This window comes from Mchenga conophoros, linkage group LG12, assembly GCF_057382185.1.
Source record: "Mchenga conophoros isolate Kocher_MC1m ecotype Shallow Benthic linkage group LG12, M_conophoros_male_GT1.1, whole genome shotgun sequence".
Taxonomy (NCBI): Eukaryota; Metazoa; Chordata; class Actinopteri; order Cichliformes; family Cichlidae; genus Mchenga; species Mchenga conophoros.
Genome location: NC_140537.1, coordinates 33,349,950 through 33,366,129, shown reverse-complemented (window position 1 = coordinate 33,366,129; position 16,180 = coordinate 33,349,950). Strand labels below are relative to the sequence as shown.

Below are 16,180 nucleotides of genomic sequence, written 5' to 3'. Positions count from 1 at the left end.
ACCTCTCCAGACAGGGAGATGTAAAGAGAGGAACTAGTTTAGGACATCCAAACCACAAATGTTGCAAGGTCTCCTCAGCTTGAAAAAAATACAAGCTTATAATCTTTGACTGTCTGCTCTACCACCTGTGGCTCAGGTGGTAGAGCAGATAGCCAGTCTGCTTGCCAAATATCCTTGGGAAGGTACTAACCCCAAGTTGCTCTCCAATGCAGCCATCAGAATATGAATATGTGTGAATGTTAGATAGAAACACTTAGACAGAAAGAGTATTTAAAAAAAGTGCTGGTGTGAATGAGTCAAGTTGTGTAAATCACTTTGAGAGCTCAGTTAGCTTAGATATAAGAACCAGTCCATATTTACAGTGACTACGTCCCTTTAAAACCCAAACCATGAAATAACTGCCAGAAATCTTCATCTTTTGATAATGGAGTGTTTGTTGAACCCCAAGACAAAATATATATAAAAATATATCAAATTTTAATCTGCATATGAGTTTTAATTTGTATCACATTTGCTACATAACCCATATTTTTGCAATTTAGTCATTAAAAATGTTTCATGCAATTTAGATCATTTTTTGAGGGTAAAAAAAAGTCATGCTGATGATGTAGAAGTCTCAAAAACTCACAAAAACACATGTAGCAGATACGATACACTTGGCTTTAATTAAGCGCCATATGTCTGTTTGTGGTAACTCACCTGTGCGCTATCCTCAACTAGAGATCTAGGGCCCCCTGGATTTTTTTCATAGGGGTGGCCATGGGAGCCACTAAAAATATTGGGGTGGCATACCAAAGCCGAACCGTGCAGGGGCTCAGCGAATGGGAAGAGGTGATGGAAATTGTGAGTGACATACAAAGTGACACAATACGAATGAGAAAAATTGTATATGCAAGAATAAATAACAAATTATTGTTTCAACTCACTGTAAGATGTCTTCCTCTCTCTCTTGCGCCCACGTTTATTAAAAATATTATGAACATAGGACACGGGGGGTGGCGGCTAGTGAGTCTCTGCAAAACCCACACTAGGCACTTGCCAAACGAATCCAGGAAGGGCAGCCACCACTTCCTCCACCAACTTCCGTAGGACAGACAATGACTTAGGAACTGGCAGAACCGGCTGAAGACAGCAGCAGTTTTCCGCTGCTCTCCTGATCTCAGCACTGCCAGTTTTGTCAGGTCAGATGTTGCTAGGACTCTTTGCATGGTAACAAATGCTACAATTATTGATGCTAATAGAACCAAGCAAGCTAGACTGAATAAGAGGGTTGAAGAACAGGGGGTCTTCCCCCTGCTGGCATAAACCTCAGAGCAGAATCTTTTAACACATAACACTTTGGTTCAGAGTGGTAGAAGGATGAAATCCCTGAGATGTCCGTACCAGTCATCATTTCGATCCACATCTGTGGTTTGTGGTATAAGAAATGCTGAGCAGTCTGAAGACAAAAAGACCTAATGCAATTTTTTATGTCAATGAGTCGCTGTCCACCTTCCCACAGAGGTAACAAAAGTGCTTTGGTAAAAGTTGCCAAAAAAGGCAACCAGTCTCTTCTCTATTTCCTGCATCAGTGTATGTGAAGGCAGGAGCAGGAGCATACGGCATGGCAGATAACAGACAACCATCCCTAATGACTCTCCAGACAGGGACTGGTCTGCTGAGTCCCCTCCTATCTTCAACAAAACAGCAACTCAAAGCATGAAATATTGTTTTTTCCACAAACCTGCATCTTGAAGTGTCCTAAACAAATAATCCACTCTATCAAAAGGTTTTTCTTGATCTAACCAAAAAATCCAGCTTTTGAAGATGGAATTTTGACTTTAGATCACAGATTTAGACAGATCTAATTTGGCTCCAGTCATTTCCCAGCTCGTGACATTTGGATCCATTCACAGCAGCTTATTTTAGATTTACAATCTGTCTTCCTTATCTAAAATATTTCATCCTTTCAAAACTGTACTGAAATATCCTAAATCTGTAAAAGCCATTTGAGACATTTGTAATATGCTTAAATTTATGATAAATCTTTCCTTTTTTAGTTAAATATAAAACAGTGACTGTCAGGAAGCCCTCATCTATCAGTGAGGGCTGATATAGAAGCTTAAACTGGGAACATTAAAGCAGAGGGTTTTCTGTCTTTTTATTCAGTAATGGCAGAGATAATAAAATTCTTTATTATTATTTTTTGGAGTTAAAGTGAAAGTAAAAAAAAAAAATAGGCTAAAATGGTTGCAAACAGTGGGTTTTTTTGTCTTTTGGTTTTTGACGTCAAAACACTGATGTAAACTTTAGCCTGAGCGTGATAAACGTGCCTGACACACTCACTCATGTCCCAACAAGCAAATCTAGAGTTATTTAAGCACTGTTACACAACTCCACCTAGGAAGTGTACTGGAATTTTTTTTATCACATTAAAATACCCCATTAAAATTTTTTAAAGACGTATGAAGAAAGTTTTTAAATTTCATATGATGAGTTTTCACCTGCTTTCTTGAATTTTTTGTTATTTCTCAAAGATGAGGCAATTTTTAGTCCTGTGTCATGGTGCTGTCGGTCATTGCTCTATTTTAATAGTAGATAGTCTGTATATAACAATGGACATGTCAATTCCGTTAAATTTTATCTATAGAGCAAAAATCACAACAACATTTACCTTAAAGCGCAGTTGTTTTGATGATCTGGGAATGATGGCTGCTCATGTATGAATCTGACTGAGAAATCAAGAGACACTTAATGCTCACAGAGCAGTGACTTGTTACTCCTCTCATCCATCGCATGCAATGCAGCGAAGCGTGTTCGGACCACCACTCAATAAATGCATGGAAAACCCCACTAGGGTTTAAATACCTGGGACTCTTCAACAGTTGGTTTTTAGAACTGAGAAAGCCTCTGGGATGAGAGGTGAAAGTGCTTCACAAACCTTAAACAAGGCTAGTTGCTTACTTACTTACTTAGACTATCATGTCCTGGATATTCATCAAACCTACACAGGCATTCGGGTGAACGTTTGATGGAGTACTGCTGTGTGATCGAGTGAAAGTGCTTTTAATACCTAAAACGAATATAGAGGTACTTTATAATTGCCAGTCTATTTATCCTTTACTTATGACTCTTCTGTGCAGATGCTTCAAGCTGTTGCTTCACCGCCGACAACCTGTACAACTCCACTATTGCATCATAATGACGTATGTGTTGTATGCAATACGAAAGTTCCCTGATGCGGGGATTTAAAAACCCTGCCAGACAGCACAGTCGGGCAGAACAACACTGACAGAACAACAGTGAACACAGCACATTGAAACAGCTTCTGATCTACAAATTTCAACAGGTAAGCTCACTTACAATGTTCGTTTGGTTTTTTGACAGTGTTCATCTTGAGCAAAGAAGATCCTTGCTTTGTAACAGTAGAGAGCAATTTTTTAAAAATGCTATAAAAATGTAAATAGTAACAGAAACAAAATAAAGAAAGTATAAGATGAGTAGAAGTTCTGCTGAAAATCCAGCTGTGAGGATAATACAAATTATTTTCTGTGCTTTAGCAGATCTTAACTCAGTAAAAGATGGACTTCGAAATGAGCTACATGGCTGAGGAATGGAGCCTCAAGATGCCCAAGGGACTGGACTTGGAAGTTTCCCATCATCCAGTGACAATGAAGAGTGTGGTCAACCTCATCATTGCCATGGAGAGGTTAAAGACCAGCAAGTCAGAGCCAGTGCTGAGCACAGACTTCCAGGATGAAAACCTGCTTTCCATCATGCTGGAGAGCATTGTGGAAGGTAATCACAAGTTTAATACTGGAAAAACTCATAATGAGCCATTATCTCTTCTATAAAATATGAATTAGGTTTAGCTATTTTGAATTCTCTTTAGATTAATACACAAATAGTGTATCTTTCCATTTTACCATCCTAGTCATAAGTAGACAGAAATCTAGTTTAACACCATATTCAACCATGCATGTCTGTTTTTGTCCCAGAGCATAGTGTGATCGAGAGGACAGGTGCACCACCTCAGTTCACCAGCAGGGATGAGATTGAGTGCACTGTGACTGACAGCCAAAAGAGGAGCTTGGTTCTGGTCCAAAGCAGCATGGAGCTCCATGCAGTGATGCTGCAGGGAGGCAGTGATGACCGCAAAGGTAACTACATGTGACACTTAGACGTTTAAATAGTTGAAAATCATTAAAAATATTCAATCATCATCCATGTTGTTAGAAACATGAAGTAGAAAAGAACTAAAATGCCATAAAGTAGAAAGGATAGGTAACTTGAATTTATTAAATTGATTCAATTGTGCCTCTAACATTTTCCTGCTTACGTACGCTGCCATGATTTATTAAAATGACCCTGTATCCATCACTCTCTCCACAGTGCACCTGAACATGTCGACCTACGCGCACCCTACACCCATCGCTGAGACCAGGCCTGTCGCTCTGGGCATCAAAGGCACAAACCTCTATCTGTCTTGTCACGAGGATGACGACAAGCCAACCCTCCACCTGGAGGTAAACTTCTTTCAGGAATCTCACATGAAAAGCACACCATTTGTTATAATCTATAAGACACTGCACACATATAGGTGAATTAATATTTGATATCAGGCCTAATTTTGTTGACTGAAACTCTCTGACATGGATGTTTGCTCTTCTCAGGAGGTGACGGATAAAAACAGTCTGACAAGGATAAGCGCTGAAAGCGACATGGTGCGATTTCTCTTCTATAAACGCGACACTGGGCTCAGCATCAGCTCTCTCATGTCTGTCCGCTGCCCCAACTGGTACATCAGCACAGCGCAGGACGACGACCAGGTGGTGGAAGTGTGTCAGGAGACCGCCCCACGCTACAGAAGCTTCAACATCCAGCGCCAGAGTTAAAACCCATTAAGGATTCCCAAGATGAATTTTGGAGCTCTATTTGCGCTCCAGTTTGACCTTCTTAAAGTATGTGCTAGGTACATAAATTGGAATGATTAATGATGTAAAGTTACATCACAAGGTAGCATCATTGTGCTCTCTGAGCATCTGGTGTGTAGTTATTAATCAATAATTTAACATACTGTTGATGCTTTTATATATGTATTTATTCATCTATTTATGCTATTGCAAGATGTTAATTATTTGTTTGGTTGTTTGTTTTTACAAACAAGTATTTAAATGATCTAACAATCTGAAATAAATTTTTTATTCCCAATTTATATTTGTGGCTGATATATTCTTTAAATATCTGGTAATCCACTCAAATAGGGATAAATAACAGACAATAACAGTCTCTCACCACAACATACAGCAAAGTTCACAAAATGTTATTTGTGAAAATAGTCAGAAATCAACCACTGTTCCTCAGCTCCGTGCAACGCGGTGTTCTGTAATAAACCCCGAGTCAGAATAGAGCCGATGACACCGACAGGCTACACACTGATCAGTACAGCCGGTTCTGTGATTGGCAACTAAACAGACATTAACCATCATAACCCTGATCACTTTCTGCCCAACTTATTGGACAGGCAGATCACTTTATCTATCAGACTCTGCTGATCCAAGCACAGATACCTTGTGCAATAAATCTTTACAATGCAAGATTTCTGTTCTGATATGAGTTTATTTAAACTCTGCCCAATCCAACACATTGTGTGCACATTAAGCCACTTTATTGCAGTGTCTCCTACACGTTTCACTCTGTTACGGTGAGAAATTTGTTGGGTTTCTGACATTTATTTTATATATTTAGTAAACTACTTTTATTTTCTTATTTTTCTTAATCCAATTCATTGAATCATCTGGCTAAACTCACTGGAGTTACTTACTAGAGCCATTTAATGGTATTTTATTCAGTTTTTGCTTTGATATTTTGCTTACTGAGCTCCTTCAATTTTACTATATATCCTGTATTTAATTAAGCATTTTTTTCCTGTTCTGAGATTTTTTTTTCTATGTAGTCTACCTTAATAATTGATCTTATCATGTATGATCTTAGCCTACCTTCTTCTTCCTGTTCATTTTACTAGCGATGGGCAAACAATTCAATGGTACATTGTCGCCACCAAGTGGCAGAGTGGACTAAAAGCATTCTTACCAAACAAATTAGTCTGTCTAAATCAGTGTATCTTAGTTTTTGTTTGTTTGGTGCCTGGACTTAACTGCTAATTGTCTACAATTGATTATGTATGACTTTGACTTATAAGGGATACAACGTCTTCCCAGACGCCATTATGTTGTCCTGCCTTTAATTTTTAAAATTTGGATCACTAAGTAATTTAAAATAAAACCTATGTTTCCAAAAAAAACTCTCATTTCAGTCTCCACTTTAATGAGCTGTATCGTACCTTCTTATTTATGTCGTCTACGGTGATATTTTGAAGAGTTTTTATACAAAGTTTGGTCATATAATAAAGCACAGCTGACACATCATGTCCAGGAAATGGTGCGCCTGCCTTTCATTCATTTGCACAGATGATTTCTGCTCTAATCAGCGCAGGAGTTTTGCGCAAGTGTGTTGTTTTCCCCCGAAATTTCAAATCATCCAATCAGAGAAAGGAGGCGTTAACTCCCGGCAATTTCGAAAGCGGATGCGCGAGCGCAGTTATTATGGGCGACGTTAACGTGTTTGAAACACGTTTGTTTAGCTGATTTCTACAAACTTATACGACGAAAACAATTTCTATTAGAAATGGAAGAAGGGGAATCCGAGCCAGTGCTTTCCAGAAAAGGTTAGCGAGTTTATTAAGTTCCATAAAAGCTAGCAAAGTTTAAACGGTTAACAAGACGTTATGGCTGCGACTTAGGAAACGTTAACTTACAGTACAGTTAGTATTAGCAATTCAGGGTGGAAGAAGACGGATAGAGTTAAGTGGGTGGTAACACTAAAAAGTGACTTTTATCCGCAGCTGAGGTGCCTTTTGAGTATTTTAACCGACCTTCCTAATGGCGGTCTGTCCATGCAGGAGTCTGCTTTGTTTGTTTTGTTTAACACGTACAATTCATATTCATGCTTTCATAGCATTGTCCCGGTCAATTCCCTCATTGTATCAACAACAAATTACGAACTACATATTCTTTTACAATGTATAAATAACTGGTCTGACATTAATAAATAGAAGATTGATTCTTAAATAAAGTTTGAGATCCTGGATAGTGTAACAGCCAAAATGATTTAATGCATGACTGTGAAAATGGCAAGGAAACTCTGGACCTGTTGGAATTTATTATATAACCAATTTATAACCATACAATCACCCTGTTCTCACTTCTGTATGTGTAACAAGCACAAAACGTGCTATTGCTATCTTTCCTGTATTCAAAACAGTGGTCGAAGACGTACATGTGTGGGACTCACAATGATTTCCCTCACTCACTGAAATGGCATCTTAGGCACCTTTATAATCTTATTATGACCCACAATCCCACTTTTGATTTGTTTTATTCTCAGTTAGCTCAGAATAAGTGGATTGGAACATTTTTATTGTTTCATTTTCACGCATTGTGGGTACTTGTTCTTGCAGGAGCAAAGACAGGGAGCGCCACATGTAATGTACTCACATTAATAAAGCACATTTCTAGTCTTACTGACCACTCAAAGAGGTTCTAAGTCCCACTTTAATTCTACATTCATACACCACTTATCTGTACACTTTCAAGCACTTTAACATCCACAGCAAATTTAGAATCACCAATTAACCTAACATGAATGTCTTTTAGCCAGAGCACCTAGAGAAAATAAAGAGGACTGAGGACCAACTGCTTGTTCTGAGTGTTTACATCTCTATAAACCTATGACCTCTGTTCTGTATGTGAACCACATATAGTTATACTAGATAAGATAAGAGAGATAAGATAAAACATTATCAATCCCTCGGGTGGGTTCCTCTGGGAAATTCGGTTTCCAAAAGCACAGCACCGACAGAAGTTACAGTTACAGAATATTATATATATATATATATATATATATATATATATATATTTAAACACACACACACATATATAAATAAGATATATGAAGGGGATAAATAGGAATAAAAATACAAGTGAATTGCACATTTCAAGTATTGAGGTCTATTGCACCGTTGACTATTAACAAAAGTATTGCACAAAAGGTATTGCACAGTGAAGTGAAGTACTACTATGCTCCTACACTGTTTGGAGATTTTCCCATGATCCTTCAAAGACCAGCAGGTGTCAGCCTCTGCTTGAACCTGCACAAATGTGGTGGGAACACATATGTTTCGTATTACAATTTCAAGATCCCTCTTGAACTCTCTCCCTTAAAATATACACACATATATGACATGTACAATTTCAACCGTCCCCAAAACCACCATTTTCATTGATTTGACCCAGAATAGCATCAAAGTACAAAACTTTTTTTTATCACCTCCCCATTCAACTAAAATATTCCCATGTATTTGTATATATATTGTATATATTGCTATAGCGAACAGCCAAACCAAGAACAACACAAACAACAAATACATGATGTTGCTTCGTACTAATCCTTTAGAATTTTCAGTTCAGGCATTTCATGAATCTCAAGTTTGGCGTTTACATGTGAGTATAGTGAAAAATCTTTATTTGATGGTGCTTAATTCCTGTATGTTTTCTGTCACAGAGATCCGTAAGCAGAAGCTAATGGAATATCTGGCAGCAAAAGGAAAGCTGAAGCTACCTGAAGCAAGGTAAGAATAAAACTGCATGTGGAAAAAAATGTTTTATGAAATGTTGCTGGGTGTTGAAAGGAGACAGCCCATCACCAGGAATTTATTATCTGGGACTGTGCCAGGTTTAGAACTGAAGAGGCCTCTTGGATGCAGTGTTGATTTTGAGAGCTAATTTTGATTACGTTTTAGTCAAGCTGTTTTGAGTAAAACGTCATTTAGTTTTAGCCATAAATTATTTAAGTTTTAGTTGTCTAAATATAAGATTAAAGTAGACTAAATCTAAAGTTGAATCTGGTGAATAAAATATAAAGCATAAAAAGTTTCTCGTGTTTTTACTGGTGAGAGTTGCTCCACACGGTTTAAAACGAGTCTTATTGTCCTTGACATCAAATGCAAAACGTGTCTGTAAGTATGCTCTCTCTTACTTGCAGGCGTTGGCTCTTTTTTTTTTCCGATGAGAAACATGAGCATGGGCACTCCAACCTGTTTGTTGAGGCAGATCAAATTGTACATGTCTAACATTGTTTGACTGATTGGATCACTTCCAAACTCATTCCACTTTTCATTTTGTTATTAAATATTATCAAGTGTCAGTACATTTCATTATAGTTTTTGTCCTTGTGTATGAGTTTTTATTTAGTTATCATTGTTTTCTCTTGCATTAGAATCAAAATCTCAAAAAAAAAGCCCAGTTAACCTCTTTTCAAACACCCAAGAAAATGTGAGAATGAAACACTCCCCTATGGGTATATATGGTAATCCATATAACAAATCAGACTGATTTTTTTCTGGGATTTAAATCCCCCACAAAGTCTCAAATCTTTCATATTTTTAAAGTATAAAAATAAATAAAACATCTAAGCAGTGAACATTGCATCTATCTATGTAGATATATCATAAACCTATTGACCTATATTTGCATATACTTATTTACAAATCCACATTCCATTTAATAAAACAAAAAGAGGTCCATTGGGTTCATGGATTTTATGTGCACTGACCATGAGTCAATGAAACCAAATAATTGTAATTATTTTTTGTGTTGTATGAACAGATGAATGATAAACATAGGGAGAAAATAAATTCTTACCACAGACTTTAACAAAAATAAAATCAGTTAATGATCAACTCTAAAAGGATATCTGGTCATCATTTGGAAATTGTTGAAGCTCATTTTCTGTTTTGATAAATTAAGTAACTGATGTTTCACTCTTTAGGTCAAACCTAATTGGAAACTCTGTGAGTAAGAAGCCTGTGACATCTACACAAAAGGTACAGCTTGAATGCACGAACTGTTACTCACAAATCTGACAACAAAATCTTTAAATAATTCAGTGTCAGCGAAGGAATCTGAAACAGTTTGTTGGCTGGACAGAGATGCTGTTTGGAATCAGGCTAGTGTTGATTCCCTTTTTGTTAATTCGTAGTTTTTCTTTCACAGGTTGTTGCAGGAAAAGAAAACAAAGCTCCAGTTGACGGATTCAAGCGTAATATCACAAAAGGTCAAAGCGTGACAGCTCAGGCCAGTCGAGGCCCTGAAAAGAAAGCATTTAGTGTCAGTAACAAAGGAAATGTAAACGGCAATATACTGACGGCACAGCAGAACAACAGTCGTCCAGCACAGCCAAAACATAATCGAAACCCTTCGCTCACCAGAACATACAGTGTTGTGTCCTTCAAACCTCACCTGAATGGAGCCGGCCATGTCAACAAGCAGGCAAATGCAGGAATTCAAACTTCAGGCAAAGCCCCTTTAAACACAGCTCATACAGTCAGAGTCAAATCAAAAAGCAAATTCAGCTTTGGCCCAAGTTCTGCCATATCAGGTCCAACGATGACGATCAGTACCAGGATTAGTCTTGGCCCCCTTGTCAAAACAAAAACAGGACTTACTCCTGCAGTGATCCAGTCAAGAGCCACAAAGCCAAGCCTACCACATACCTCTGTCACTGCAGCTAGTACAACTACCACAAATCAAATTGCGAAGAAGGTGCAATCCAGCAGCAAGTCAACAACGTCTGTTTCGCAGAGGTTTGCTGCAAATATTTCTTCAACTATGGGAGCTAAGAATAAAGTTCAGGGTCAAAACAAACTTAACTCTAAACCTGTTCTAGGTAGTCATTCTCAGCCATCTAAAAGTCAGTTATCAAGTGGACTGAAAACAACATACACATCTCTCAAGTGCACGGTTGCGTCTTTTAAGCCAGAGGTAAGAGTAGCAGCAAAAAAATCAACTGGTCAGCCTGCAAACAAGTCCACAAAGCCAAGAACTGAACCTAAAGGGGAGAAGAGCCAGCCATGCAAAGCTGCCTTCCAAGCATTCTCGAGGCCAGCTACCACATGCAACTCTCGACCTGTCGGTGAGCCTGCTGTGACTGATACAGGAAGGAAAACCAAGATAACTAAAGAGACAGCTGGCAAGACAGAAAATCGTGCTTCAAATGCTCCTCCGCTCAAATCTGGTGTAAAAAGTAGAGTCGCTCCACTTATTTCACAGACAGTCCCGCCACCTTCCAGGACCGTCCGTCTCACAGGCCAAGCCACAAACACGAAGACCCCAAAAGTCCAGAGTAAGGTCTTTCCTCAGACTGAGGGAAAGAAACTGACTGCTGCCCAGGTGGAAAGAATGTAAGTAGAACAGTACAGGTAACTGTACTACAAAATTGTGACATGGTACAGTTTGCTAGATTTCCAATGTAGTTCACAGTGGGATTAAGTTTGCCTTGTGACTTCGGCCCCAGTGACCTCAGTTCTTTCTGTATGTGATGAACACCAAAAGTTATCTGTAGGACGAGATAACTTTTCAGTATTAGTGACTGACTTTATTTGGCTTAAGCAGATCCAAATATAAAAACTATTATCTCGATCGATCACGGATCGATTTCTAGGTCAGTTTGTCACTGTAGACATTCCAAGCTCTGTTTTCATAGTTACATGTAATATTGCTCATTAATAACTCATCTCATTTTGACATAAAGGAAAAAACTGCAGGAATGGCGGGAGTCCAAAGGCATTACCTACAAACGTCCTCCAATGCAAGGCAAACCTCAGGTCAGGCGCACGGTCTCAGTGCCTCAGCCTTTCTGGGCCTCCATGACTGAAGAAGATGAGGCCTACTCCCTCATCTGTGCTGTAGATAGATCCCTGGCTGACTGCCTCAAGTTACTGAGAGAGGTGTGTGTGTTGTATTTGATTTGATTCAGTGTCACTTTTCATTTAACTGCTCACCTGAAGTTGTGTAGTAAACACAGAGAACAGACTTGAAAGTTTGTCGTCTCGGTGTAGTCATTAGATAAAGTAAGAAAAATGCATTTGATACAGAAAATATTGTCTCACCTTGTTTGAAAGCAGATGTGCTTTTACCTGGTAAAACTTACAAGAAGAATATAACAGGACATCAGAGAATTTCAACCCCTACATTTAACTTTTTCTCACACCGGGTTAGTCATTACGTAATGGTAGTGTAAAAAAGTTATGACTAAAGATAAACATAAAATAAACTCTTTGGAGTATCCTGCCAGTTACTTGAGAACACGTTTCACACCTGCAGGGTTGCCGAGACCAGGTGAAGGAGGTTCTCTCCCGCCTGCCTGCTGTTTCCCAGAAATTTGCGAAATATTGGATCTGTCAAGTCCGCCTCATGGAGCAAGAAGGAAACTTCGATGTCCTACCCATGTTCGAAGAGGCTGTTCGTATTGTGTTGGAGGTAAGGCAACAGTGATATTCAGACTCTCAAGGTCTTTTATGTATTAAAAAAGCATCTTCCTCTTCCATCTGTAGTCTTGTGCACACCTACATAAACAAAACAGGGCTCACTCAGAGAAAACAAAATTTTATAATATAACAGAGGCCAAAAATAGCATAGCAAATCTTAACTTAAATGACTCTGTTGTTGATGCATCAGTGTGGGGTTTTCAGCATTTTTGGGGGGTGGGTGGGGAGGGGGGTTATGTCATGCATCCTGTTTGTCTTTAGTGCAGTATTCCAGATAACTCAGAGGCCAGAATTAAGTGAGTTCCAGTATCACTGTTCGGGGAAAAAAAAACAGGTTTTTGTTCGGCTTCTTAGCTAGGTAGAGCATTTCAAAAACAACACTGCTGCAGCATGTTCATGGATAGAGGCTGATCAGTGGTCTGCGTAGCTTATTTAGCGAGTCACAAATACACATTCCAACTAGTAGCTTGGAAATTCTGACTGCATTTGGAAAACTGTCTTTCTCTTTAATCAAGTTTTCCTTTTATAGAAACGTTTGTATATGTTAGTCACTTTTCATTTTTAATTGGTCTAGCATGAAATTGTGCCATATAAACAAATTTGAACTTGATACGCGTATAGTTAACTTTAGCTCAGAGCAGGATGTGAAGAGTTTGTCATCTCTGGGGAAAGCTTTCCAGTAATGTATAATAATCCTGTTTTCCTGTAATTGTATTTTGTTGTAGCCAGTAGATGAGCTGCGGATCGTGGTGTTTGACATTCTGAAGAAAAAGGACGAGATCCAAGGTAACTCACCTTCATGACCTTGGTGGGGGCAGCGGCAGCGTTAAGATTTACAATAGATAACTTTAGTTCTTAGATAAGGGGTGTCAAACTCATTTAATTCATGGGGAACATACAGCCTAATATGAAATTAAAACCGTTGCATAATAATATACGTTTCCTTCCTTTTAAACAAAAATACGACCATGAATGTTATTTAAAATATGCACATTTAATAAGATGCACATTTTTAGAGTATATGATTACCAGTCTGAGGTACTGGTATGGTATCCAAAGCCTGGGTATTGTCTTTGTCATTGGAAGTGTAAATGTGCAGCTACTAAATGCACACATTTTCTACATCAAATCAAGTCCTGTTAATTCTTGCAGGATATTTTCCCCAATTAAATTTAGTAAAACCCACATTTTCATGTTGTTTTCAGCTAAAGAACAGGACAAAGAGGTCGAACATATTCCAACACCTGAAAACACTCCAGACTGTGGCAGCAATCCACTGATGACCCCCAAACCTGTCAGAGCGCTCATTTATGGGGAGAGAGGAGAGTCGTCTGTGGTCAAGTACAAGATCACGGCAACCCCTGGGTATGTTCGAGTCATCGTGTCATTTTCTCCATGTTACTGTTCTCTGATGTATTTGTTTGGTCGCTCAAAATTTTTTAGCATTAGTTCAGCTCTAATCTGTTTGATGACAGAGCCCATGAGTTGTAAGCTACTGAGGTTATGAGCCATCGACTTTTCATGATAACAACGCCAACGGCTCGTTTCCTTTTTTGCATTCACGCGGAAATAAAAGCATTGCATAGTTAATAATGGGGGCGATTTCTGAATCAGTTTGCAAAGAGCATGAAGAGAAGAACAAAATGTGGGGAAAATGGGACATTGTCAGTCAATCCCATTTAATAATCTCAAGGCACACTCTAGATTATGTGTGCCAAGTTTACTGTGTTCTGTAGATACTGTGAGTAATGTAAATCTATATAAAGAGTGTTTGTCGTGCTCCTTTGAACACTGTCCCGCAGACAACTTTTAAGAGATCACTCACTAAAATCACTGCTGGATGCACAGTTTGAGAAAGGCTAAGTTGTTGTGTTGCTTTGTCATTTGAGTGTAAATATTGAAATGAGCTACACCCAGGCTCTGTGCCCTCAGCTAGAAAAGCTGCTTTGCTCCTTCCGTGTGTCTCTGGCAATAAGATATTTCCTCGTTGTTTTTTATTCGCGTAGGGAAGCACGCTTCACAATACTGAGCTGTTCTCTTCACATAAATTAAATCCAGTTTTCTTAGTCATCCGTTCGTTGACCGTGGGTTGTCTCCCATGACTTTCAGTCCTGCTCTGACACATTGAAATGACATGTTTGAACCATTCAAACCGTCCTGTGTTTTTGTTTGTTGTTTTTTTATTCTCGACCCGTTTTTGCAGCTAAGTAACTTCTTCATGCAAGATATAGATTTGTTCTTATGGTCCTTATGCTATTATTTTATTTCTTCAAACAATACAGTGTACACAGTGATGTAAAATTAGCTTTTAAAACCTGTGTATGTTGCGTGTATGGTGCTGTGGTAATCCGTGCATATATTTAGAACTAAACAACAGCATTTATCAAAAGAGGTCCAAAAGCAAACACTCCACTAAAACAGGGTCATATAATTCTTTAAGTGATGTTGATATTATAATAATGATACTGTTAATTTGTGTTCAGGCTGCTGTAGAAACACATGTTAAACACAGTAAGCTGTAATGTTAGAACCTTTTTCACTGATCTGTGTGCTTTATTTGGTTTCACCTTTTTCCTTATTCTGTTTGAAGTATGCTTTTTGTTTTAATCACAAGTCAGAAGCAATAAGAAAGAAAAAATATGCACAATGAGAATCATATCCAAGCAGCTTAACAAAGAAATGATGAGTTATTTACAGTTTTTACAGCAAGATGTTTTTTTTTTCCTGTGGATTATAATTAATTATGTTTTATCTTCACTTAGTGGCCCTCCAAGTCAACAGAGAGAGTCAGTAAAGGTCAACGGTCAGGAGATTCGCTTCTTCACCCCGGTTAGGCGGTCAGTGCGAATCGAGAGAGCCTCGCTCCGATACCCCTCTCCCCTTCAGGACCACGACCTGTGCGTTAACTCGTACAATGACCTGCTCTGTGAGGACGAGAAAGAAAGAAGTGAAGAGCAAACGGATTGGGAACCCAGCCCGTCTGAAAGTGGTGCACCAGTGTACGTTTACAGAGAAAACGAGGCGCTCAAAGACAAAGTGGTTGTCCAGCTAGTCTGTGACGACGATGATTAGCTTCAGTGGTTTATCAATATTACACCATTTGTTACTTTTAATGTGGAAGGGAGGGTGAAAAAAAATTTAGTCTGCATGCTTCGATGCTTTCACCCTTCTGTGATTTGAGAATATGAGTTTCCTTGTAAATATATTGGCTGATATTTTGGGGAGATTGTTGTTTTTTTTCATAATTTGGTGTTTGACACTTCCTCATGGAAAACCTGTTGTGTTTATTTGGCTGCTCTGCACACTGTTTATTCACATACACGCCCTCCTGTTCATATACGTAGCACACTTCTCACTACCTAAGTACACATTCTCTTGATGCCGTTTCTTTTCAGTTATGACCTCCTCTTGTCTCTCATTCCTTTTAGTTACGCCTGTGACTCAATGACATGACACATTTGACCTTTTCAAACACTCAGTTTTCTTTTTTTTCCTTTTTGGATATTTTTAATATTTCAAGTATTTGATATACTCCCTTATGGAGAAGATGTTGAGCTTATTGTCCTGACTTTGTTATTTTTTTATTTTCAAAGAATGCAATGTAAATAGTAATGTAAAATAAATATTTTCCCTTTAAAGCCTATAAATCTGTATGTGTATATATTGCATGTATAGTTTTGCAGCACTTCTTGCATAACTTGGGGACTAAAATAAACAGCGATGGATCAAAAACTGCTGTGGCTGTTGGAGCTGGAAGTATAGAACTAAGTTGCTCTGCACAGCAGGTCTGCATCATAAATATGTACAAATATGGTA

At 38.4% G+C, this 16,180-nt stretch overlaps 2 protein-coding genes across 3 annotated transcripts; both read left to right on the top strand.

Moving 5' to 3' along the window:
• Positions 1-3,204: 3,204 nt before the first annotated feature.
• Positions 3,205-5,194, top strand: LOC146563046 (interleukin-1 beta-like). 2 transcript variants are annotated; one of them, XM_085295392.1, is made up of 5 exons: positions 3,205-3,328; positions 3,540-3,777; positions 3,978-4,139; positions 4,372-4,505; positions 4,653-5,194. In XM_085295392.1, the coding sequence occupies exons 2-5, from the start codon at positions 3,561-3,563 to the stop codon at positions 4,872-4,874; spliced, it is 735 nt and encodes a 244-aa protein (XP_085151518.1). In that variant the 5' UTR covers positions 3,205-3,328; positions 3,540-3,560; the 3' UTR covers positions 4,875-5,194. The 2 variants fall into 2 exon arrangements, with proteins under 2 accessions (XP_085151518.1, XP_085151519.1); XM_085295393.1 differs by having other exon boundaries at positions 3,261-3,328; positions 3,543-3,777.
• A 1,344-nt stretch (positions 5,195-6,538) lies between these two features.
• On the top strand, positions 6,539-16,096 carry ckap2l (cytoskeleton associated protein 2-like). Its single transcript, XM_085295391.1, has 9 exons — positions 6,539-6,706; positions 8,602-8,668; positions 9,868-9,922; positions 10,092-11,278; positions 11,629-11,824; positions 12,201-12,356; positions 13,090-13,150; positions 13,570-13,729; positions 15,127-16,096. The coding sequence occupies exons 1-9, from the start codon at positions 6,667-6,669 to the stop codon at positions 15,434-15,436; spliced, it is 2,232 nt and encodes a 743-aa protein (XP_085151517.1). The 5' UTR covers positions 6,539-6,666; the 3' UTR covers positions 15,437-16,096.
• The last annotated feature ends 84 nt before the right edge of the window (positions 16,097-16,180 follow it).